Source organism: Triplophysa rosa, linkage group LG17 (assembly GCF_024868665.1).
Source record: "Triplophysa rosa linkage group LG17, Trosa_1v2, whole genome shotgun sequence".
NCBI lineage: Eukaryota > Metazoa > Chordata > Actinopteri > Cypriniformes > Nemacheilidae > Triplophysa > Triplophysa rosa.
Genome location: NC_079906.1, coordinates 17,175,631 through 17,202,409, shown reverse-complemented (window position 1 = coordinate 17,202,409; position 26,779 = coordinate 17,175,631). Strand labels below are relative to the sequence as shown.

The 26,779-nt window shown below is 37.6% G+C and overlaps 1 protein-coding gene across 8 annotated transcripts in view; it reads right to left on the bottom strand.

Moving 5' to 3' along the window:
• The window catches only part of LOC130567820 (voltage-dependent R-type calcium channel subunit alpha-1E), a 101,111-nt gene that overhangs the window by 26,687 nt on the left and 47,645 nt on the right, over positions 1-26,779 (bottom strand). For all 8 annotated transcript variants that reach the window (XM_057356249.1, XM_057356248.1, XM_057356254.1 and 5 more), the window contains 15 exons: positions 13,342-13,445; positions 13,061-13,219; positions 12,373-12,563; positions 10,203-10,306; positions 8,697-8,812; positions 8,447-8,500; positions 7,823-7,912; positions 7,483-7,692; positions 6,640-6,752; positions 5,835-5,947; positions 5,567-5,698; positions 5,131-5,200; positions 4,342-4,459; positions 3,935-4,002; positions 3,758-3,849 (listed from right to left, as the gene is read on the bottom strand). In XM_057356249.1, coding sequence (XP_057212232.1) covers positions 3,758-3,849; positions 3,935-4,002; positions 4,342-4,459; positions 5,131-5,200; positions 5,567-5,698; positions 5,835-5,947; positions 6,640-6,752; positions 7,483-7,692; positions 7,823-7,912; positions 8,447-8,500; positions 8,697-8,812; positions 10,203-10,306; positions 12,373-12,563; positions 13,061-13,219; positions 13,342-13,445 — 1,734 coding nt within the window. The remainder of the gene's footprint in view (positions 1-3,757; positions 3,850-3,934; positions 4,003-4,341; positions 4,460-5,130; positions 5,201-5,566; positions 5,699-5,834; positions 5,948-6,639; positions 6,753-7,482; positions 7,693-7,822; positions 7,913-8,446; positions 8,501-8,696; positions 8,813-10,202; positions 10,307-12,372; positions 12,564-13,060; positions 13,220-13,341; positions 13,446-26,779) is intronic.

Sequence of the window (26,779 nt, the reverse complement as noted above, 5' to 3'; positions counted from 1 at the left end):
AAAAACTATAATAAAATCTATAACAAGATATGGTGTAAAATAATTTGGATTTTTTTTATCTACAATGTACTGAATTATGCATTTCTTTACTTATAAAAATCTACACAACAGTACAAAGAATCTAAAAAGATCATTTGTTTTGGAGTGCTGAAATTGTTACAGCATTAAAGATATTATAAATTTTCCCAGCAGCAAAAATATTGAAAATTGAGAAATAATGAGAGAAAATACCACATGAAAAATACAGAGAACACTATGAGCTTCTGTGAGAGTACATGTATAATCTTGACCCATATTTAGAAAAAATGTGATATTTTCTATTTTTAATTGCTGGTCTGTAGTAAATTTTATAACATAGTGACATAGTGTTTCTTTGTGACTTGAATTTATGGTCCAGCTAGTTGGGACAGCAGAGATGGAAACCAACTTGACAGAACTATCAAAGTGAAAAACTAAACAGCGAAACTGGAAACAGAGTTGATTCAGAATGGAGAGAAGAAAAAGTATGCAGGAAATCTTATTGTGAGAAAGTGACAAATCATATACCAACAAAAGATCAGATTTGGAAATGTGAAATCAGACTTTAGATAAAGATGGCAGAACAAAAAGCTTTGCCAAGACAGGAAAATTAGGCGGTGCTGAATATTAAAATTGGAATAAACAGACTATTACTTACTGGCTCTTGTACTCTTGTGTGGTCCGTGTAATCAATGAGCGATTGGTTGAAAACAAGACATTAGTGCTTTTGAGAACAAGGACAAAACAAGCCAAGCATCACAGCCCAAATCTAGATCAATACAACTTCAGCTTGGGTTTTAGTACACAGGTATTTCAATCAATTGTTAATCAAATAAAGGGACAGATCACTCAATAAAAGAAGATCCTAAAAGTAAATAATGGTTTGGATTTTTGAGGGTGAGTAAATGACTATGATTTTTATTTTGGGGCATGCTGTTCATTTTAAACATTATTATATTATACTTTTTCTTACAAAAATAAAAGTTAGCCTTTGTAAAGCTTTTAAATATGACACATTTTGGGCTGTGTAGCATGGCAGCAAAGCGTCACATGACAACATGATGGTAGATATATTAGATCAGAGGCAACAAATATAGTTTTCTTGGAATGTTGAGACAGTAAGAAACATGGCACAGATATAAGACATATATAGATGGGGTCCATACGCATAAGCACACAATATCAGAAAAAGAAAGAAAGAGTACCCTAAATCATTTTTAGCACCAGTTATACTATACATTTGCATTTTCCAGTAATGACGTCCATAGTTGACATGCTAACTGAAGGCATGCATTCATTTCCAATCAGTTTTGGTCAAGCACTTTCCAGCATGCTTCATCAGTCTTTGTTCGTCTTTCAAGTAAACATGCAAGATCCAAATGCCACAGGCCACAATTTCCAGTCAGGGTTTGCTGACAAAGTGCAACTGGCTCTCTCATTACCGCCCAAAACGCAGTAGAGAAGAGACCCTGTGGTATTCATATCACACCAATGTGTTCTAACCTGCACTGCCTCATACAGAACATTATTTGCTTGGGTTTGTTTTCAGTATTGTCCTGCAATCCTGTATTAAAGGGATACTTCACCAAAAAATGAAAATTCTGTCATCTTTTACTGACCTTAGAGTTGTTCCAAATCTGTACACATTTCTTTGTTCTGATGAACACAGAGAAAGATATTTGGAAGAATGCTTATAACCAGACAGATTTTGCCCCCATTGACTACCATAGTAGGAAAAAATACAATGGTAGTCAAAAGTGCCCCAGAACTGTTTGCTGTCCTATATTCTTCAAAATGTCTTCTTTTGTGATGTAATTTTTCCTACCAATGGAGTCAATGGGGGGCAAAATCTGTTTGGTTATAAGCATTCTTCCAAATATATTTCCCTGTGTTCATCAGAACAAAGAAATTTATACAGATTTGGAACAACTCGAAGGTGAGTGAATGATGACAGATTTCTATTCTATTCTATTCTGTACAACAAGCTTACCAAAAACCTTGGTTATGTGTAATCCCAGAGAGAATCTTTAAACTTAATTTTGTGCCAGGGAAAAATCAGAATTGCATGGTTTAGCATGACTATACATTCATTGTTAGCTGGCAAAATTATCAAATTATCAAAACGAATGAAATATTTAATAAACATGCTAACATAAGTAGGATTACTAAAATTTCAGGAATGACAAAAGTTTAAATTCAGTGGAAGTTCTGTAGGCATACTGATTCTGTGTGGGCCTGGTTATTCGGGATGTAGAGACAGTTGCTAAAAGTTTGTTTCTTTTACATTTCTTGACTGACAACATAGCTTAACTTTCTTTCCTTTCTGGCCACAGTACATGGTGCTACTGTCTGCCAACAACGTTTACAAGTGTGGTTATCGGAAATTCTGTGATGCACAAATGCACTCACATCCGCATTTGTAACTCAGTAATGAGGCTACTATCTCTTGAAGCGCACAATGTATCAACAATTCTGAATAATGCTATACAGTAAACAAGAAAATCAAAAATGAGCATCCAAAGCATCAAGGATCAATCAAGAGATGTAAAGGTGGCCTGTTTTGTTGAGGACACACTTGACCGTCATCACAACTTGCACATGCTCAGTTCCAGGAATCTGGCATCACATTCATGCAGTGTTAAAAGTTCCTAAAAACACTTGAAGTTGCATCAATTTCTCGTAAGAGCTCCAGTTACTGTATGGAACCTCCATATTGCGTTTATATTTTGAGATCAGAAGAGCAGGACGTCTTACCAAAGAAACAACATATGCATTGCATACATACTGTTATCCATGTTGGCCAATTCTAAAGAGTTTAAAACTCTTTAATTCTCCTTTTGATGGTGACGAAGCTCTCTTTATGCCAACATAATAGACTCATCCCTGCACAGACTGGGAAGCCTGCCGGTTGCTATGACAACATGCTGTTGATTTCAAAGCAAATTATAGTGCTTTGTGAAGAGCGAGCCCCCAAAAAATCCATGTGCAATCTTTCAATAAGCAGGTTGTGCATCAACTTCAGTGATGGTATACACTTGGGTGATTTTTGTAGGTCTCAAGTAGCAATCAGTCAGTAGTCTAATCAGTTTTTCATAAAGTATAGTAGTTAGAAAAGCAAAGCGTACTCTCTAAATTTTCAGAAATTCTGTACAATAGGTTGCCACAAAACCAAAGCTAACCTGTTCGTCTTAAAGGGACAGTTCACCTCAAAATAAAAATGATGTCATCATTTACTCATCCTCGAGTTTCAAACCTGTATAAAATTGCTTTGTAGTGTTGGGCACAAAAAATATATATTGAAGAATGTGAGGAACCAAAAGGTTCTGGGGTACCATTGACTACCATGGTAGTAGAATATTAGTTGTTCTACTATGGTAGTCAATGGTGCCCCAGAACTGTTAGGTTACAAACATTCTTTCAAATATTTATGGCACATACATCAACTACTACTCAACAACTGTCATTTTGATTTCTAGGAAATAAAGTGCAACATATCATCAAGTCATCAGTAGAGGACTTTAAAATCTACATTCTGTGGCAACCTTATAGCGATGCCCTTGTAAACTGATCCACGTAAGCAAGTATTTAGCCTTGGAAAGGGCTCAAGGATCACGACAATCCAGCCTAATAAAACATTGCCAGACGAGAGACTGGTGTTAGTGGTGTTAGTGGACATCATACAGCAGCATCCTTGAGAGAGGGCGAAAGAAGCAAGCGAGGGTGTACTTGGTTCACTTACTCTGAGGACATGAAGGACGACATGGGTCCGACCTCCTTTGCTTTCTGCAGAGCGTGTTTCTGATTAAATGCCTCCTCTTCTTCCTCCTCGTCCTTTAGAACAACAAGGTTTTATTCATATGCATTTGAAATCTTTAGGCATGCACGTTAGGGTAAGAGATCCTTGAGCTGGATTTACCTTTGTGAGCTCCTGGGCATTGGCCAAATTGTCAACAGCGATAGCTAAGAAGACATTGAGGAGCGTATCTAAGCATTTTGTCAAGGGTTTTGACTCAAAGAGCTTTGCAGCTTCAGCAGCCTAAACAAAATACAAAAATTTGAACGTGCAAAATATTAAATTAGCAAGTAAACATGAAATGCATTGGCAACCTATTTTAGTTTTATCATAATGTAATATACTGTATTTGTAATATTCAATAAGGGGAAAAGTAATGAGGGCTTGGCAGCATTATATGAGAGACACACTAGAGGCAGAACAAGACATTGCATTTTATGATTAAAGACTATAAAACAAACTCCTTTTTATTTAGAATAACGTGAACTGATGAATCGTGTGCAATGAGATGATGCATGAAGGAAGGATACAGTTTCCAAACAGAGTCAGGACAATGAAGTACACAGACGACCACATCCCTGACTTAACACCACCTTGAGAGCGTATGCCATTATACATGACCTCATTCCAGTCTTCACCAGTAAGAATCTAGAAGCGAAGTACATTTAATAGCGTTAATGTTACATTAAAGGGATACTTCACCCAAAAATGAAAATTCTGTCATCAATTATTCACATTCGAGTTGTTCCAAATCTGTCTAAATTTCTTTGTTCTGATGAACACAGAGAAAGATATTTGGAAGAATGCTTATAACCAGACAGATTTTGCCCCCCATTGGCAACCATATAGGAAAACATACAATGGTGGTCAAAAGTGCCCCAGAACTGTTTGCTGTACATTTTTCAAAATGTCTTCTTTTGTGTTAAACAGAACCAAAAAAATTATAAAGTATTTTTTCCTACTATGGTAATCAATGGGGGACGAAATCTGTCTGGTTATAAGCATTCTTCCAAATATCTTTCTTTGTGTTCATCAGAACAAAGAAATTTAGACAGATTTGGAACAACTCGAAGGTGAGTAAATGATGACAGAATTTTCATTTTTGGGTGAAGTATCCCTTTACGGAGTGTTTTTGTCACTATATGGTTCACTGAATATTTATGCATGATAAAACATTGAGAATAAAATTTCTGGTTTTGTCCTAATCCTGATTTCCTGATCTAGTCGATTCAATTTTGAATCAACTAGCCATCCTACCCAAGTCATATTTAACTTTGAAATATCATGACTCACGCATTTACACAGATTATAAATCTTACTTGAAACACTGTCATAATAGCTGCTGGAAAAGTGTCAAAATTAGTGGGGGTGTAGTCTTCAAAAATGAACCTGTGGAGAAAAACAGAAAATGTGCCATCTGCTGCATGCGTGCCTCACATATTCGATACAAGTCTGACCAGTAATACATTATTCGCTTTTCACTGACAGGAAAACCTTATCAATTTTCAAAAGTCTTTTTGCACCTGCCACATAAAAGTTATTGTTCCACCAAGAACTGCTTTTAACATGATTGATGTTTGATCTGGTGTCGATACACTTTGTTGTTGAATCAAGCGTGAGGCAGCTGGCTGAGTTTGTGCCAGAGCTCAGCATCACAATCTTGCATTCAGAGCATAAATTCAAGCATTGTTTGGATCAAAAGATTTATAGTATGTTTACAAAACTGTCTACAGGTGGAAAGTTATAAAATATTACCTTCCCCCAAAGAGCTGCATGCCTAGAAGGGCAAAGACCAAAATGAAGAGAAACAGCAGGAAAAGCAAACTGATAATGGACTTCATAGAGTTCATCAGAGACACAACCAGGTTCCTCAGGGATGCCCAGTACCTTCACAACACACAAACATGGCAACTCTAAGGTCAGCGTGAGGACATCCAAGCATGGAGGTCAATAAACAGATTATTGTCAAGTAAAGAGGTAAACAAAGCCGGGAGGCTGTCATTCCAGGCCAGGCTGCACTTACTTGGTTATCTTGAAGATCCTCAGCAGCCGTAAGGCACGCAACACGCTGATCCCGAAAGATGTACCAGGTCTGAAGAATCCCCAGAGCACCTCGAAGATGCTTCCCACTATCACCTGTAAGGAATTAAGGCATACACTATATGTCTCTACCTCATATTGTATAGCATTGCATAAGAAGCGCAAAGGTTGCACGTTTGAATACTGATAAAACCAAATCTTTACATTAAATGCATTGCAGTTCGTATTAAATGACCATTCAGTGTTTAATTTGATTTTAAAGATTCAGTCTACTAATAGGTATTGACCAGGCTGCGTTTCCCAAAAGCATCGTAACGTTAAGTTGATCTTAGAACCATTGTCACCAATGGAGCTACGATCAACGTAGGCTTAAGATGTTTTTGGGAAACGCAGCCCAGTTCTGTTTCTAGTGTATTAGCTTAACCAGGCCAAAACTGGACTACTCCAGAACGGGACACTTTGAGCCACTTAAAGATTGGCCAAAATCATTACATATAAATCAGGCAGCCCAAAACTAAACCTGAATTTTAATCAAAATAAAGCTACATATTGATATTTAGAGCAGGCTGCTCAAAACGTGTTAGAAGTGCCTAGAACGGCAACTTCAAAAAAGATCTCCGATTAATCTGCGCTTATTTCTCGCCATCTGTCTTTTATCTTTCATTATCTTTTCATGGAAGAAAAGATTTTTGAATTTTCGTTTAGAGGAGTCTCCACCCCTTTGGAATCGGCATCCACCCTGTTGTGCTTATCTTTATTTCCAAAAGGATTATGGGAAAGAAACTTACCCCACAATCAAAGCAGTTGAAAGAGGAGTGGAAATAGAGTCTGGGTCCCAGTCCATACATCTTCAGAAACATCTCAGTGAGAAACAGGCCTAAAAACAGAAATTCTGCATAGTCTGCGGAAAAAAGGACCAGATTTTTTTTATTGCACATAAAAAACGAACAAAAATTTTACACAGCAATGAAATAAAATGAATAAAATGTGCTTGATTTGACAAGATACCAAAGTAAATATCATTATGAACAGAACCACGCTGTCAACACTCATTGAATAGCTCTATACAAGTAACAATATTATAGATATCGTGTTATCGCAATAGCAAAATTGTCTCAATATTAGCGTGGTCACATGACTGTATGAAACGATAGGTCTTCCGGGCCTAACATAGAGAATGTTAGAAAAAATAATAGTTGTTGTAATAAAAGGTCCATCTGGTGCAATTATTTTATTTTATAAAAGGGATTATTTGGTCATTTGACACGTCTCATACTATAACTCATACCTCTAATTTAGCAACAGTTATGATTACAGGATAAAGAAAAGAGGATGCTTATGGCACTTTCCAAGTCATCATTTGTCATTTTAAATATTGCAATACATGCCGTACCGTGGGCTTTATACCGAGGTATTATCGTACAGTGAGATTTTGATATTGTTACATCCCTACTCTATACAGAAGTCTTACTTTATTTTAACATTTGCAATACTGACTTTCAAATGTAACTATCATTTATTATTAGCCTGACAAACAAACGACAGACAAAAAATAAAGTTTCACATTCAAATATCTTATTTTAAAAATAAGGGTGCATTTAGCATAGCGATTATTTTGCTTGTGGTCTTACAGAGGAGGCTGGACAACCATTGGGGCTGTTTGTGATGTACGATGGCCACACAGAAGGTGTTGAGGGCCACCAGACCCAGAACAATCCAGTAAAAGGTGTGAGTCTTCACCATACGGCGAACGTAGATCCTTAGCATGCGCTCCTTTCGTCGGAAATATGATGTTGGTCCTCTTTTGGCGCTGCGTATGCTCGCTCTGTTTAACTGCATGCCTAATAAAAAAATGAAAATGAATAAAAGTGCATATCAACCTAAAACCTCTGCAAGTTTCTTATGTGATATGACCCAACTAAAGACTGAAGATGAAAGCTGGGATTGAGCCCTCACATCCAAGACACTCACCTACAGATGAAATGTCGGCATACGGCTCCTCCGGAGCTCTCCGGACATCATCTACCCCTCTTCTCTTTATGGTGGTGGCTCTTTTCAGCACTGAGAATACATGCATTAGAGAATTATTATTTTGCATTTCAAACTAAATAAATGAAAGCAATAAACTTAATTTGGCATAAAGCAAACTCCCATGTTGATGGGAGTCCTACAGCACTTTGCAGGTGGAATGAACAGAAGTTCACAGTGGTAGCTGTCTGTTCGTTTTGTTGGCTTAGTTTCAATAGAGAAAGCCAATAGGGAAGCTGTCAATCAAATCCCTTTGATTCTGGGGAAAACTTTCTCTGTCTCATTGTAAATGGTTCTGAAGTCATTGTGTTTTCTTGTCATGAACGATGAGCAGGATTGCAGCGGTTTATTATGGCATTAGTCTACTGAATGTACAACTTTCATATTTTTGGGACCTCTGCATCTTGTGAAACATTGATGAGAATAGGTTTATACACAAAAGCCATTGAAAATCAGCACATGACCTTAACCCTAACGCATCATTAAAAAGCAAAAAATAAAATCAAAATGTATCCCACACCATATGTGGTAAAAACAAAAAGAAAAGCAGCCGAGGTCATATCTCACCATCTAAAGCTGAAGGGCCTGAATTCTTGTTCTCTTCCGCAAGCATAACCTCCTCTGCAAAATTAAAAACATACATTTCGAAAAGCTTCACACATAAGAGAGAGCCTGCTGTACAGCAGGATGTTATTCAGCTGCAGAATATGGTGACACTGTGGCACATCACTGCTTTTGACAGATTCAGTTTCTTATTAGTTTTGCATGGAGTGTGCATCAACTCCGCAACAGATGTCCCTTTTGCATGTAAGAGTACCTGCACGGTCGATCCAGGCCCGATACCCATTTAGCTCCCTCTCGATCTGCTGCTGTCTCCTGAGCTTCATGAAGGCTCTCCGGTTCTCCACACGCTCCCTCTCTTTAGCAAACTCCCTACAGGAGCCAACAATATACCAATATACCACGGAGAGAAACCACAGGGATGAGAACACTTCATTTATCAACCTGATTCACCTGCTGAGTGATGGAATTAAAGGCACAATGAAAGCACTCTTAAAAATGTTCGGTTATTTTAACCCAGTGTTGGGTCAAAAATGGACAAATCCAATATAAACTCAAAGATTTCTCAGCAAATTTATTTCTATATAACTGGCAATTCCGTGAAAATGTCAACCTTACCATAAAAAAAATGTTTTTACCAAAGGTTTTTACTACGGTATACTAACAGCACAGATAACAACATTTGGTGTTAATATCCATGTGAGGTGACGTTTTTAAAGCATTTGTTTCATTTTTAGTGCATGATTTTTCATAGTCAGGTAAGTGCCATTTTCAGGATTGTCACATCCATAACGGTACATATTCCTCATAAATGGGCACATGGAAATTATAATAAAGCAACTATTTAATTTTCTATGAAGAGACATCCCTTCTTCATTTGTTGGGTATAATTGCTTCAGAAATCCTACAAAGTTTGTCGTCTCCCAAAATACATGTCCTTTCTTGTCACATCCACAACGCATGTTTATTTTCCTTTTTAAAAATAGAAAACTTGTGCATAGACTATTATGTTTCTGATGTTTAAACTCTATAATCAAGAGTTTAGCAAAATATAAAGAAATGGTTCAGTATATTGGTAACAAATACATTCTCAGAGTGTTTATATGTCACTTCCGTAACGCAAAATGTCACATCCATAACGCTGGATTTGTTGATTCTACATTCTATTCTACATTGATTTTACAATTCTATACTCTTAATGTATCACAACAGGGGTTCTCAACCTTTTTGACTCCACGGCCCCCCACTACATTCAATAATATTCAAAGGCCCCCCCCTCCCACGTACAAAAACTGACAATTTCTACCCAATAAAATAATTCAGAGCTTGACATTAACTGGAAAAGTGTTTATTCATTATAAAAATGGCCAAATAATAAGAAACATATTGTTTTTTAAAAACTTTTTAATTTTTTTGTCAGCTTGAGGCCCCCTGGAAGTCAACTGGATCCCCTTGTGGGCCACGGCCCCCCTGTTGAGAACCACTGTATTACAACAAGTCTGTTTTTTGTTTGCTTTTATTTCTCCTTAGCAATTTTAGACTAAGTTGATACTTAAATGACACAAATGAACTCCATTATATGAACTCCTGAGCTACGAAAGAGCAACCTCTGAGCAATAAAATTGTCCCCTCGGATCCTGTAGTAACTTAATCCCTCCTCTTGTCACTACAGATCAAGTTAATACACATGCCATTAACCTCAGATAAAACTCAGACATCAGGACAGATCACATCAGCTTCCTCTGAGGAAAACAGCACTCACCCTGACAGGACTCCTAATACCAGATTCAACACAAAGAAGGAGCCGATTATTATTAGTGGGATGAAGTAGAGCCAGTTCCACGTAGGGCCTAAGGCATCATTGGTCTGTACAAAGAGAACAGGAAGTGAATTTTAATTTCTGCATTCGCCAGACGCTTTTACCCAAAGCATCTTACAGTGCATTCAAAATATAAATCAGTCTGTGCGTGTTCCCTGGACATCAAACCCATGCCCTTGAAGTGCTTACCAGTTGATTGGTATTTTAATCCAGAATTCAGTTCCTGTAGTCAGAAACCAAACCCTTTATTTTAATTACCGGTGAGGGGTCAGCGGGGTACCGCTCTGCCATGCAAAGGGTGTGTCAACGCTGCGTGGGCAGGTGACATCTTCGCCCAACTGAGCTAAGAGGGAGTTCCCCACATCCCGAACCCAGTCATGAGTGAGAAAAACACTTCTAACTCTGTCCTCGTGAGTCATATCAACACGTATGACACAGCGTGACTCATCAAACGCACTGTGCACTGTGTCAACCCTGCATGATCTGGGCGGCTTTCTCTCCCTTTGATTTATTTTAGGTAAATCGCCTGATATTTGTACATTAAAAACATTAATTATGATATTGTCTGTGCTTTCTAATGTTACAGATCTAAAAAAAAATACAGCTTTCTTGACTAATGAATAAAACGTAATATTTTGTGTTCTGATATCAAAAATGTGATACGCATAAAAGAACATGAGCAGTTAGAGTCAAAGAGAAACTAAACATTCATAAAAATCTTTAAACATTCACAAAAATGTCCATAGACATGTCATGCATCAGTGACACATTGAGTGAACAAGAGAAAAGATAAACATGCTTTAAGGCCATTGTAAAAGCAGCATGGGTCACATCATGGCTAGAACTTGTTATTCAAACCCAAGTGGTGCAGACATGACGTATTTTTCTAGGCCATCCCGGAAGTTAGAACTGGTTCCCTCGACCAAAAGTCTTGGGAGATTGCAAAAAATTAGTTCTGTGGTTTATGATGTTTACACATTTTGTCTATCAAGATAATGTTTACAAATGAACACAGTATTTGCTATATTTGAAGCACGAATACAATCACCAGAAGTAAAAAGCTAACATGAGGTTATAAACAGACTACACTATGGTCACTCGATATCAACATCACCACCACCAAGCCTCCAACAACCTTAATCAAACTTTATTAAAAAACGTGAACCCTGCTAAGTAATTACTCTGTGAATAAATCCCCAACAATGTTTTTAGAGATTTGTGTCCATTTTGCATTATTTGTGAGATTTTTATGCGCGATGACGTCTAACGTCCCCGCCGAGGGATGTAGTCGCATTTAGCAACTTGTTAGCAACCACCGTTTTAAAGACACAATTTATGAAAATTTAAAAAAATCACAAGCGGGTTACAAGTGGTGTGTTTTATGTTATAGAATAAAACGTGAAAAATATTTAGAGGTTTTGTTACCCACAGACCTTATTTTAGGCATTTAACATAAAAAAACATTCGACTTTGGGGCGATGGAACCAGAAAGTGCAAAAACGTGCTTCCGGGTTTTGCATACAATACAAAAATACATAATCTCTGTAACACTCTATTTGAGCAAAAAGGGTTACATTTTGAAACTGTGCCAACAGTAATTTAATTGTTAAATATTTTTGGACTTTTGCCACTTAGGGGCGGTTTCCCGGACAGGGCTTAGCCTAAACCAGGACTAGGCCTTAGTTAAATTAGGATATTTAAGGCGTTTTTAAAAACATGCTTTACAAACAAACATTACAGTGTGCATCTTGAGACAAAACAATCGCACTGATATATTTTAAGATATGCAAGTGCAAGTTGTTTTCGATCAAGATGCCACTCATTTTTAAAGTAGTCTGGGATTAGGCTAAAACCCCGTCCGGGAAACCAGCCCATTGTGTTTTAGGGAGCAATGATGGGAAACAATAAACAAACAAGAGGCAACTCGTGACTAAAATAAAAGTACAACAAAAATTCCAAATGCGAATAAACCTTGCTACCAGAAAATTCATGTTAGAACAGGATTTCTCATCCTAAACAATGCTTTGCCACAGCATTACAATAAAATGACATATTACAGCAGTGTAATATTCTCAACCAAACTTTGCGGAAACAAACAAATGCAGAAACTTACATTATAGAGTACTGTCGTCCAGCCTTCCATCGTGATGCACTGAAAGACGGTGAGTAGAGAAAACAAGATGTTATCAAATTGGGTGATGCCATCGTTGGGTCCAGTCCACTTGCCAGAGCAGTTATATTTCAGAGGACATTTCCTATATCCACATGGATATTCAGACTCGGATGAATCCACAGTCTCATTGCCTGCAGGTGAGAAAAAGATCAACATTTCTTTCATGGCAGAATTGTTTCTTATTTTGATTTGAGCAGGCTCAAGCTATGTTTCACCTTGCTTTACTATCTAAGTTCTTTATTTCTACTCACTAGTTATATGAACATGTTTGTGAAAAAGAATGTGTGTGTGTGTGTGTGTTGTATATGCATTCTATTCTATTCTATTCTATTATATTATATTATATTATATTATATTATATTATATTCGTTTGTTTGTTTGGATTTGCACCAAGGGTTCAAGGTTTGGCTGGCTAGCACGGCCCTGTTAGTTCCTGCTGGTAGATGCTACTACACCATCTGGTTTCTTTCTCAGAGTAAAGCCATTCAACATTAAATATTCTAATAAAACGAAATATGTTGCATTCAACATAAATGAAAATACTAACAGACAGATTTCTCTTGGTATTATAGATCAATATTATAGATTATAGGTGTGTGTGTGTGTAATTGTGTATTATACTCTTTACCACTGATGTCTGCTTCAGCTTCACAGTGACTGTGGAGTTTTCCGCTGTAGAACTCCAGTCCAATGATGGCGAACATGAGAATGGCAAAAAACAGCAGCAGACCGATCTGTAGAAGAGGAACCATCGCTTTCATGATGGACTTCAGAACGATCTGCAGACCTGAAATCAAATCACGCCACACCGGATTAAGACATGGTGTAACGTTTAATTCCCCAAATGAAACAAAATACTACATGATTACATTTCATTCTCAAACTTTTCACATAGATGCATCAACATACTGGGAATGCCAGAAACCAGTTTGAGGGGCCGTAAGACCCTCACGGCTCTCAGTGTGCGTAGGTCTAATGAAATATTCATGTGAGCTCCTGCCGTGGCCAGAATCCTGTTAACAAAATAAAAAACAACACAGGCTTAGGCTACTCTAATAGATGTCAGTTAAACTAAACCAACAAGAATTGATGACGTCTGCCAAAAAAATCTCATTAAGAGCACAAAGTACACTTTTTAATAAAGGAAGCCCTAATTTGATTTTGAAATAAGTGACAATAATAAGAAGCCAGTGGAAACAGATGTGACACTCAATATTGAGTTCTTCTGTTCTTTCTATCTGGTGCTGATCCAGCTGGTAGACCAGCATAGCCATGCTGTTCACCAGCAAAACTTAACTGGTAAAGCTGGTGGACCAGCATAGTGAAGCTGGTTGACCAATGAAGTCCTGCTGTTACTGTTACTATTAAGTATGTACCTGGTTACTCATCCCTCATCAAAAATCATCTTGTAATTTCATGTGACTGTTGTTTGTAGAGTAGAACAGACAACATCTTTTCACAGAGGGAACCCTTCAAGGGCATGATTCATTATAAAATGCTAACAGGAAACAGAAAGCTGTTTGAGATGCAGCACATCACACAGGGAAATGAGCAGACACTTCCTGTCCTCAGCATTCTACCCAATGGATGATATATGTTTAGCTGTGCCTTCCAATATCTGAACTAAAGATGAAATTTTGTGTTCTCTGTTTGGCAGGAAAGCCCGTTCACCTCATCTCACCTAAACTCCGCCCACTTTCCCCCAATGAGATGAGAGGTACTGCCAAAGAGAAGTGTGTGTGATCACCAGGCAAAGAAGACACAAAGAAAGTGTAGAGTTGGATGAAAGTCTAGATAAAGCGACTATGCACACAGCATTTGGCTTCATCAGACGCCACTGGGAATTTATGCCCGTTGGCTTCCAAATTTTGAATTGAACAGACGCTTAAAAATCCAACTAGTGTGAATAGGACAACAACAAAAAGTTACCGTATTACAATCAAGTGCCGCATATATCAGGTCACATGACTCTAATATTTGGGATAGAAGAACATGAAGCGAAATCACAATTATTTAACTCTCACAAGTGACAGATTAGAAAAGAATAGGACCGTTTTTAAGATAAATATGTACAAAAATGACCCGGTGTCTATTCATGGATTACATTGTAAACTCACGGCACATATATTTATATATTTCAAGGCATTTAAAATACAGTGGCTATTCATTCTGTGCAGCATACATAAAGTGCATACTGTATGTGAACTAATGCATGTATTTTCACACTTGAACTGATGGGAGTTTTTTTCTAATCTCTGTGTGCGCTGAACAAATTTGCTTTCGTGACCATTAATAGTCCTTTGTTTGGAAAACAAAACAAGACTGTACTTGTTCCTTATCCAAAGGCAAATTTCCCTCCTCATATTTTCACACCACTTTCAGGTGATTTTATGACAGCAGATTAATAAACCCAGATCGTCATGCATATTAGTCACATGTGGGGTGTCAAGAAGCAGGACATCAGTGATTCTAATTAGGACCTGAGAAAGAATTAAAATAGCAGCAGCGCAGAAATAAGATGAGACTTTACTATAGCGCTGCTAAAGAAAGAGCGAAAATTGATCTTGCAGCAGCTTCTTTGACTCCTAAAATGTGTGTGAACTAAAATCAAAATGAGCTTTAATGCTGAGTTTAAAGCAAATAATAAGACTACTGACAAAATGTACACAAAGGTCAATTATACTGTATGTGGAAATACACTAATGCAAAATACTTTATGTACAGATATGCTTCATTCTCAGGTCAAATCATTTTTATTTATATAGAACTCTATATGATACAAATTGTTTTAAAGCGGCTTTACAGTTCATTGAGTTATGTTCATTCATTTAATGTATTTTTAACTATTTTCAACCTTTTAGCTGGTATAGCCCCAAATGATACATTGAAAAAGACTGCTTACATCCCATAATGCAGTGCTAATAAATCGGAGTTAGATATCTGTCCCCATTTTATATCCGTCCACCGCGTGCACAATATTTAAATGATTTTCCTGCGATATCTGCAACTAAAACATTCATGTTACATTCTTATTCTTTAAAAAAGTTTTTAAACATTGTCTCGCCCCCTGCAAGCATCGTGTTGGATCCATCAGTACAAATTATATAACATTAGCGCATGCACAGTTATGCTTACATAATTTATAGCAGCTTGTGTTTATAACCTGCACCGCAAAACATTTACAAACAAACACAGCCTAGAGACAATTGTAGTAAAACACGCCTAATGCAAAGACGGATCCATTTCTTCATGCATTTGCCAGCTGTTTTTTATCCAAAGTGACTTACAGTACAGTCACGCTACACGTTTTATTAATATACTGTATGTGCAATAACAGACTCATGACTAGGGTGTTGCTAGCGCAATGCGCTACCATTGCACACATACTGTACAAAGACAGACAGAACAGGAATTTCTGCAGTCAAACTTTGGAAGATCAGAGGAAGATCTTGACGGTTTTTCTCAAACAGTGTATGTGGGTGGGTCACGAACACAAAGCCAGAGCGAATACAATTTGCTGACACTGAATGAACAATACAACATGTTTCTACTAATAAAATAATACCAAAAGATCTCTATAAACAAAAGGAAAGATTTCCATCTTTTAATCCAAGTCATTTAGATTAATGATCAACAATTGATTGACAAGAAACAAAATTTCACCCTTTTTAAAGAAATGTTGGTGATGTTGCATCCGTGATGCTCTGGTCATTTTATGTGCATTCTATTAAACACAAGGCTCAAATCATGAGTTTGTTCACCTAGAAAAGTAAGAAAAGTAATAGCCTATGTTCATTGAAGAGACAGATGTTTGTTCAAATTCATAACCCTTAAAGGTCCAGTGTATGACATTTAGCGGCATCTAGAAGTGAGGTTGCGAATTGCAACCATCTGCTCCCCCCTCCCTTTCGAACCACTACGGTGGCTGACACAAGAACGAAGAACTCCGAAGGAGATAACGTATTTACGAAACGCTCTGTAGAGCAGTTTGTCCGTTCAGGGCTACCGTAGGTGAATCGTGGTGAATTCCATGCAAGGGGACCCGATTCAACCTATGGTTATGCAAATCACCTTTAAAGTCCTCAGAAGATATTTCCTTTGTTTCATCAGCTCGCCGCTTGCACAGTGTTGATATTGTGGTGTTTTCTGCTGGATAATTATCCCCTCCGTCCGCCGCAGATCCACGCCTGTTTGATGGCTCCCTGACTCACACATGCAGCCGTTACATTGTGACAGATGGCATATGAATCATTAAGACACCAGTGGATCAATTATTCATCACGGGTAAAGAGCAAACACTTAACTAATTGTCAAACAGGCAGAGAGAAACAGACAAAGAGAGAGAGAGCTTGACAGAGAGAGATAAAGACAGAGAGGCAGCCAGCAGTGTCAAGACATCCAAATCATAATAAATTATAAATGAGAGCTAATGACGCCAAATCACAGCGTTTTAACCCCTGACCGAAGCTTCTGTGATAAAGCAGAGAGTAATAAAATGACAGAACGCAGCTCTGATGCTTTGGCATTTTAAAAGCTATGGGAGGTCACGTACGATGTTTTTAGCACGGGTAAGAGGTGTTCTTAAACACAACATAATGATATTACAAGCTGCACTAGAGTGTGATCATTCACAAATTACTTTTATTAATAATACAAGACTTCTTTCATCAAGTAATGTGGCTCTCACTGGCCTAATGTAGGCTGTTTATGGTTGCCAAGCAACGGAGAAATCTGGCACAGAATTTGACTCGTGTGTCTTCATATGCGCTTTACAACCTTGAACGTGCACATCTATTTGGAATTTAGAATCTATTCTTTTTTTTCATAATAAAAAATATTGGTGTAATTATATAAACATCATAAACACATTTATGCATCATATGTAAAGCGTTTTCAATACCAAACATACCGTATCAAAACAGCAACAGACGCAGTGCCGCATGGCACTCAAGATCTAAATATTTGACATTCACCCTCATTCATTCTCATGATATCCAGGAGTAAATATTCAGGCTGCCACTGATACACTGACTCACGCATTTCATGAATCTACGACGCATCCAACAACGTGTGAATATCACAGCTTTTGTAACACCAATAGGTTTTTTAGCCTCTCTTCACGCTAAATTTCAAAAGATTTTTCACAGCATCCCTCTCCGTAGCAACACTGATCTGAGATTATTTGAAAACCTGATGTGCTTACTGGAATGTACTAAACGCACGTATTTCTGGATTATCGAGTCAATCCCCACTACTGCGTGACTACCCCACGCTGACTTTAAAGTATGTCAGTTTTCTCTTCATCTGAGGTTGAAACGTTCCTTCCAAAATCAACTTCGCACAGCAGCAGAGGAAATTCTCCCTCCATCTGGCTCTATGACACCCCCCCCGCTCTCACCATAGCAACCTCCAGGCCAAATCTGCATTGCATCTGATGATTTATAGGATTACGATTACAGTAGATATCATTTGAAATGTACGCTAATTCCATCTAATTATCATTTTACTATTTCCAGAATACCTCGTTTTATATTATAAAATGTCTGCTTAGCAAATATATAAATAAATGAAAGAATTCTATTTTATTCTTCCTTTAGAAGAGAAAGACCATAGTAGCCTGACACAATGGATAATTATACAATTTAGATGTCTTGAGTAGAATATAGGAATAGAACACTGGGATCGGCCAATCAGAATCAAGTATTCCGCAGCACTTTGTAATATTTTGTCTCAACCTAACAAAGTTTATTAAGAGCTATTCCATTGACAGCGAGACTCTGCAGTAAAAGCAAGTCTTGGTTTACTTGAAAGTGTTGATGAAATTGAAATATTTATATGAAAATGAGTCATTGACCCTACAAAAAGGGCTCACATTACCAGATGGAGACAGAGGGAGAAAGCGAGAGAAAGATGAGACAGACAGTGAGATAAAGTGTCTCAGCCTCTGATTACCCATTCTGTCAGTGCGCCAGTGAAGGAGAAATTACAGGCCCGGGAACAGGTTGACGTCCTCAAGGAACTTGTTTACCAAAATGACTTAAAATAGAGGACATAGATTAGCATGAGCAAAAGCAAGATCTTGAATTCAATTCCTTCATCCAGCTTTATATAGTATATGTAACGCATTCGGTTTTGGACATCTTTGGAGAGACAAAATGTTGGCAGCATCTCTGAAGACATGATGAGTTGACATTTCTACACCAAAAACATCAGGGTTTGTTCTTTTGAGTCTTTACTTCACATACTGTAGTGTGCTAATCTGACACAATAAGCTTAAAGGGATAGTTCACTCAAAAATGAAAATTCTGTCATCATTTACTCACCCGCATGTAATTTCATACCTGTTTAAATGACTTTGTTCCGATTAACACAAAATAAGATATTTGGAAGAATGTTAGTAATTTTCAGTTTCGGTACATCATTTACTACCATAGTAGGAAGAATTAAATGGTAGTCAAAGGTGCCCCAGAACTCTTTGTTTTCCTAAATTCTTCAAACTATCTCATTATGTGTTCAACAGAACAAAAAAATACACTATTTATTTTCCTACTATGGTAGTGGATGATGTCCCAGAACTGAAAATTGCTAACATTCTTCCAAATATCTTTCTCTGTGTTCATTGGAACAAAGACATTTATAAAGGTTTGAAAAAACCTGAGGGTGAGTAAATGATGACAGATTTTTCATTTCTGGATGAACTTTCCCTTTAATCATAATAAAAGTTCTTATTTTTTAAATGTTATAAATCAACTGATAAGGCTTTATACTTGATTGACTGTACTGATTTTAGTCTCTTTTGAAGGCCTCGGGCTATTATAACCGCTATGCTAGATTTGCAGTCTATGCTGGACAGAAGCAATTCTCTGAAGCAGAAATAAAACAGGAGGTTCTGGTAATGATAAAGTCAGCGGAGACCACCCACGAGTCTGATAAAATACCCAGAAATGGCACTTTTAACACCTTCAAAGAGCGGATTCACACAAGGTTAAAGACTTACTGTACTGTTATAACCCAGTTTTCACGGTTTTATTGTGAAAGGTAAAGTGCAGTCATTTTTTTGGACATAGAGCAAGAGAAAACTACAGTATACGCTTAAATTGTCATGAAAGATCATTCTATGAGGGAAAAAGCATGTATTTAATAATGCAATCATAAATCAATTAAGCAGACCACTCCAGCATTGTATAGCGTTTGTTTGTTTGTTTGTTTGTTATTAAGTGCAAATTAGAAAAGGAATGGGTAAGGGACAGTGTAAAAACTCCACCGATTGTGTAAAAAAGAAATACCCATTTTGATTGGTATTGATGGTATCAAACATAATTTCATAAGGATACACCCAACATACAATACTGTTGTTACTTTTAAAACCACCAGAGGGCTCTTTACTTTCAGTATCCGCCACTATTATCCACTTGCACAACTTACAATTAGCTCACTCAGGTAACTATATGGTCATTTTAAGATACAGTCTCTAAACAGCTATCACTAGTACTAGTATTGTAATTTGCATTGATGAAACAAACTCAACATGGACTGAAGCCAAATAAAACGAGGCTTGTAAAAAGAGACCTGCGGGGATGGAGTAAAACTCAGGTACGGACCTAAAAAGCAAACCACAAAAAATGTGACAACCTTGGAAGTCTTTGGCATGGATGCAGCCCCCAGGAGGTGACCCACTCGATGTTCAAAGAAACAGCTTTTTTTAGGCTACTGACAATATTTTGAGCATATTTAGGTGCACTTTTAAGGGCCAAAACTTAAGGGCTAAAACTACCTTCAAAACTATTTAAAAGCTATTCAAAAAAATATTCACTGAATATCAACCACTGCTATTCATGGCCATTCATTAAAAAATATCTTTTTTGAAGTCACAATTCATCCAGGAGTGGTAGAATAACAGCTGCTGGCGAGAAAACACCAGCCTACACACTTTTCCGAACAACCGCACTGGCACGAGCGCATTACAATATCACAGACCAACTTCAGCTCCTGCTCTCTGATGCAAACACTCTATCAGTCGCTCTCAAACACTTGACCATGGTATCATCACTCAGCAAATTGATCATGAAGAGATGTCGAACTAGATGTCTAGTTGGCTGCGCTTTTAAAAGACAAGTGAGTAAAAATCAATTCAAAACCATTCATTCATTTTATTATATAGAAAGGTGGCGAACGTTTTTGGTTTCACAGAGAACGAGGATATGAAAAGTCTTCCCATTTCTAGAGCAAGTTTTATATTTATATACTCTATTCTCTCCTAATTATATATATAATTTGTCATATTGTTCCACTATATGTCAACAATTCTGTTTCTTTTTAATTTGATAAGAAATAGAAGAAAAACATCAATACAAAAAGACAATACAAACATGAAGACATAAAGACAAAGGTATTACTTAGATGTAACATGACTAACACGAGTCTTGTGAGCAACATCTGAGCACAAAAAAGTAATTCTGATAAGAAAAAAAGATAAAAAATTATATCAGTAAATAAAACCTGGAGCACCATATGAAACATTACCAATACATCAAAAGACAACCTCAGGAGGTGAAGTCCTCTCACATCCCCGCAGCCCCACGACTCTGTCTACATGCATCAATCAAGCTGACAGCTGATTGGTCCAGAGCCAACGAATGACAGTGGGATGCCCCCAGTTCTTAAGAATCAACCATCCGTCTACACCTGTTGCAGGATTTTTGCCTTTCGTTGACAGTATCTGCCTACACATTGTAAGGACGATGAACTCTTTCAGGCAAACGCAAACTGGCTGAATGGCCAATTCCTGACCGCACATTACTTTTAAATTTATAAGCCTATGTTCTTTTGAAATACAATAAGAGTCAATGAACTATTAAAAGTCTGAACTATTAATGGAACTACCTGCAAAAATGGGACATTCCTAGATCGTACACAAACAGAACACATATATAAACTGTGTTAAAAATATTTCAGACGTCCTCAAAATTCACTAAAGCATTTTGGAAAATACAAGATTCAAACAACAACTTCAACCAAATGAGTCACAGTCACAGACCGAAACTAAGCACAAGTTCTCTCTCTCCATGGACAGGTTGAGGGTGTCAGAGAGGTTCACCCTGTTCCTGCTCAGTGCATCATCTATGTCTCATAGTCGAAGCTTCAGTCTGCGGTTCTAACACCAGCAACTGAGGTAATGATAGACTGTGCGATCACATTATCCACCAGAAGCTGTAATGCACGGTCACGTGGTGCGGTTAAAGAGCGGCTAGCAGACAGGCACTGTAATTAACTCAACACAAAAAATCACATGCACTCGTGTGTATTCACATCTAAGTTCTCGTTCGCTTTGTGATAGCGAGATGTGCATTAGTGCCTCCCAGAACAAAATGCAAAACATGTCAAAACTCCCTGGATGGCATATTAGGTCCGGGCTGAATTAATTCCACAGTTTCTTCTGTGGAACACAAATGAGGATATTTTGAGAAATGTCTCTGTGATTTTGTGTCCATACAATGGAAGTCAATGGAGTCCTGTGTTGTTTGGTTCCCAATATTCTTCAAAATATCATTTTTTGTGTTCTGCAGAAGAAAGTCAAGCAAGTTTGAAAAGACATGAGGGTGAGTGATGAAAGAATTTTCTTTTTTGGATGAACTATTTAATACTGCCAAATGCATACTGAAGACTCCAAAAACCACGTGCCTCTTTCAAGTGCTTGCAAAAGTAATATTTTGATATCATTTGTGTGTATATATCTAAACCGAGATGCAGCCTGTATTTCTCCCAAAGCACAAGCTAAAATCCATCTCCTGGTCCAGCTGATGGTGTCTTCAGGATGCTCCTCATTATGAGTGTATCAACCGGGTTTTCTTCCAGCAAGCCTGTCACAGATGCTCTGTGATAAATCTAAGACAAGATCTTTTTCTCCAGCTATCTCGTCATCGCTTCACCATTGTCCCTTCTAGCCTAGCGCTTCTTAAAAATAGCGTGGGTGTAAAGCCCTGCTAGAACAACGGGGGGCCGTGCGCGGATGACAGCTGTCTGTCCTGTTAGAGCGCGGACACCTCCGCAGCACGACAGGCTCCCGACGAACTCATATCTCCTGTCAGAAGCCAGGGTTTCTCCACAAGACGCAGTTTCTTTAGTGTCAACTAAACTGATCCATTTAACCTGATCTATCAATTAAACAAAAGCTGTTTATGATAATTAGGCTACCGCTGGGCTTATGGGAAGCAGGCAGATCTCATTAGCTTATTTGTTTATATTTGTTACCTGTCGTAGGGAAATAAGAAGCAAATGTTGTGTTTTTTTAGACTATGAGGCTGTTTTTAAAATATAATTATAACAAATGGATTTAATGGCTGATTATGGGGCACAGCAAGCTGATGACAGGAATTTTGATGAAATTTGATGAATATACATAGGTCCATATATAAATGACGTTTACTGTCAAGTTTTACACATTTGCGTATTTAAAATCAAAAGGTTTCAAACAGAAGCGCACACATGACGTTGGTGGTTTTAAGGGCTGCTTATCAGGTTCCCTAAGAGAGCTCTGTGTGTTTGGCACCGACACATGGGCACAGACTGAGGGTGTGAGAGGAGTACACTATGCCCACGGCTTAAAGAGGGGGCGGGTAACTGGTAGACACCAGTGCTTATTAACGCCATTGTGTATTAGGTGCTCTCATTCCCCAAGATTCTGGGCACTGGATGTTGACTCGCAACCAGACCCAGGATTGCAAAGACTCCATTTGCATTTAAATGACTGGAGTCCTGAGCCAGCCGATAATAGGCTTTAAGGAAGGACTGGCAACCCATTTATCCACCTACTCGCAGTGACTATACAATCAGACTGCTGTACCACGCCACCATACTGCGCTAATCTGTACTTCCTGTACACAACGCTGCTAACGCTCACTCAAGAGAAGGGGAACGATAAACGGCACAAAAACACGCCCGCGTGCTTGGATAACTGTGAATGCCGTGACACGAGGACGTGCGGACGGACCTTGAACGCAAATGATTTAATGCAACAATCACAAATATGACTGGCAATATCGTGCTTATCCAACATTGTGTATAAAGTCAACATGAAATTAAATGTGGTTTAATTTCTTGATACTGTATGTATGTACCATGCATGACTCTCAAATTTGTTATCTGAAATGTCACATTATGAGAAGTAAAATGTGTTGCGAACACGTTGTTTTAGGTTGTCTTTAATTGTTTATATTAAATAATAAAATTAAATAATAATACTTATTGTTTAGAAAGTACGCACACATACACAGCGTATACAGTATATACTTTGTACAATAATACTTGCAATTTAAATTGCAATTTAATTTAAAAAGCATTTATCATTTAGTATTTATTATCTTTATATTCATTTCCAAGTGTTAACTTTTAATGTTAAAGGCATATGGCATAAAATATGAAAAGATTAATAAATGCTTCAAATGTTGTTCGTTGTGATTTCATTTTAACAATTGGATTAAGGTGCATTGTGTGTGGTTTTTTTTGACAGACAGAAATGCAATATAATATATTGTTTCTTTCCATCCGGATGTCTTCAGAGGTGTATAAAGACCTTACATAATGAAGCGTGATGTTTTTATTACCTTAGGATGAGCTATCTACATACATCCCCCCTTACATGGAATTCGCAATGTTGTTTCTACAGTAGCCCTAAATGGACAAACTGCTCTACAGAGCGTGTTTCATAAATGTGTTATCTCCTTCGGCAAAGAAGTGAAAACTCAACGACATCTTAGTCACGTGCAGCCAACGTAGTGCTTCGAAAGGGAGGGGTGGAATGAGCCGTTGGTTCAATTTCTCAACCTCACTGTTAGATGCCGCTAAAATCTCCACATTGCTCCTTTAATATGTACAGTATACAATGTTACTTGAATGATGTCACACATCTGATGAGCGTTCTGTCCTCTTCCTTAATTTCTCTCATTAATTCTCCATTACTTCTCCCTGTCTTCTCATTATGCACATGACTCCATAAAAGTCTAATGAGAGATGATGACTCATCTTCTGATACCACCAAATCTTATAATCTTCACTCAACTCTTAATGAGGCTGAACGACTTTGATGAAACACTACCTCTGCGTTTCAGCAACACGGACAGGATATATGAAAGTAAACAGGAGATGGTCAGCTCATGTCTGAAAAACTTGCTCCAACATACTACATTTGTCCCATCCAAACAAAATGATGTCTCTTAAATGTAAGCTCTTAAAGGGATAGTTCATCCAAAATGAAAAATCTGTCTTCATTTACTCACCCTCAGGTTGTTTCAAACCTGTATAAATTTCTCTGTTCCAATGAACACAGAGAAAGATATTTGGAAGAATGTTAGAAATTTTCAGCTCTGGGACATCATCCACTACCATAGTAGGAAAAAACATATTTTATTGTTCTGTTGAACACATAATGAGATATTTTGAAGAATTTAGGAAAACAAAGAGTTTTCGGGCACCTTTTATTACCATTTAATTTTTCCAACTATGGTAGTCAATGATGTCCCGGAACTGAAAATTATTAACATTCTTCCAAATATCTTTCTTTGTGTTCATCGGAACAAAGTAATGTATACAGGTATGAAATTACATGAGCGTGAGTAAATGATGACAGATTTTTCATTTTTGGATGAACTATCCCTTTAAAGTTCCTTCACATGCATCAAAATCCAAAAGCGCACAGGTTAAGGATTCTGACCTTTCGGAATACAGTTAGATTAGAAATGGCATGACATATCCTTAAGAGAGAGACGGATCCTGCGTCAAAGCATATAAACCTGTCGGAACCAGCTTAGAGGGCAAGAATGTTGATAACCAAACAACCGAACCGTACCCATTGACTTGCATTGGTTTTGTGTCTATACAATGGCAGTCAATGGGTTCCGCTGTTGTTCGATTATCAACGTTCTTCAAAATATCTTCTTTTGTGTTATGCAAAAGATAAAAAGTCCTACAGGTCTGAAATGACAAAAGGGTGAGTAAATAATGACAGAATTTTTGGGTGAGCTACCCCTTTAAGGTCAAAGGAGCACATGACGCTTGTGTTGAGAGGCATATTAAGCCTTTATGTGAGTCAATTGAAAGAGATGCTCAATCAGTATATTAATTACACCCTTTACCCTTGCCAATCCTATTTTCTAAGATTACGAGACAACGCCGCTCCTGTGTGGCCTCTAAAATAATTACTTCTGATGATTAGTTTATTTTATGAAGGGCATAATCAACTTGGTTATGACTTATGGTACTCACAAGTGTGCTGGCGTGCAATGATTTCAGCAGTAAGTCTCTCAAGAGATTCAAAGGTGGATAGGTTAAAGTTTAAAAAGTCTCGTTTTTCCTCCTTTCTTAAACCAGACAAAGATCCAGAGCTCATCAATAATGAAAGTGAACTGGAACCATGTAAAATTCTCTAAGAAGCCCATCTCCCTTTGTACTTTAACACTATGACAGCCATTAATATTTCATGTATATCGTACATTGTCCTGTGTGTGTGTGTTTCACACCTTCTTCTTTTTCCCTCCACAGGTTTCAACACACTTAACCTTGGGTTAAGATCTTATTAGGCTCTGGGTATAAGCCAGTTTTAAATATGTACACCATTACATTGAATGTTACAGAAGGCCGAATGGCAAAACAGTGCTAACCTCATTAAATACACATGTTTTTTTTAAATATCTAAATATTAAAGGTCCAGTGTATGAAATTTAGTGGAATCTAGCGGTGAGTTTGCGAATCGCAACCAACGGCTCACTCTGCCCCTCCCTTTCGAAGCACTACGGCGGCTGACACAGAACTAAGATGTCGTCACGTTTTTGAAGGAGATTACATATTTACAAAACACTCTCTGTAGAGCAGTTTGTCTGTTTAGGGCTACTGTAGAAACAACATGGCGAACTCCATGTAAGGGGACACGAGGTGTGTAGAAATAGCTCATTCTAAGGTAAAACTAATAAAAAAATAACGCTTCATTATGTAAGGTCTTTATACACATCTGAAGACATAGTTATGTACTGTATATTATATTTCTGTCAATGATCCTCCAAACAATTACACATTGGACCTTTAAATAAATGAAATTATAATACAAATATTTACTAACTATAATACAAATATTAACCTTTTTGGAAGACAACAAGAGTTTCTGACAACATTTTCACACACAGACTAGCAGGTATTAAAAAGGTCTGCTTACTCTATAAGTGCTGTATTTGTAAAATAAGAATGGTAAAGTCCCCCTGTAGTCGAGAATTTTATTATTTAAAACTCATCTTTGAGCATCAAAACAGCAAATCGCTGCTATCCTTCTGAAACCTTGCACCTCCATATTTCACAATTC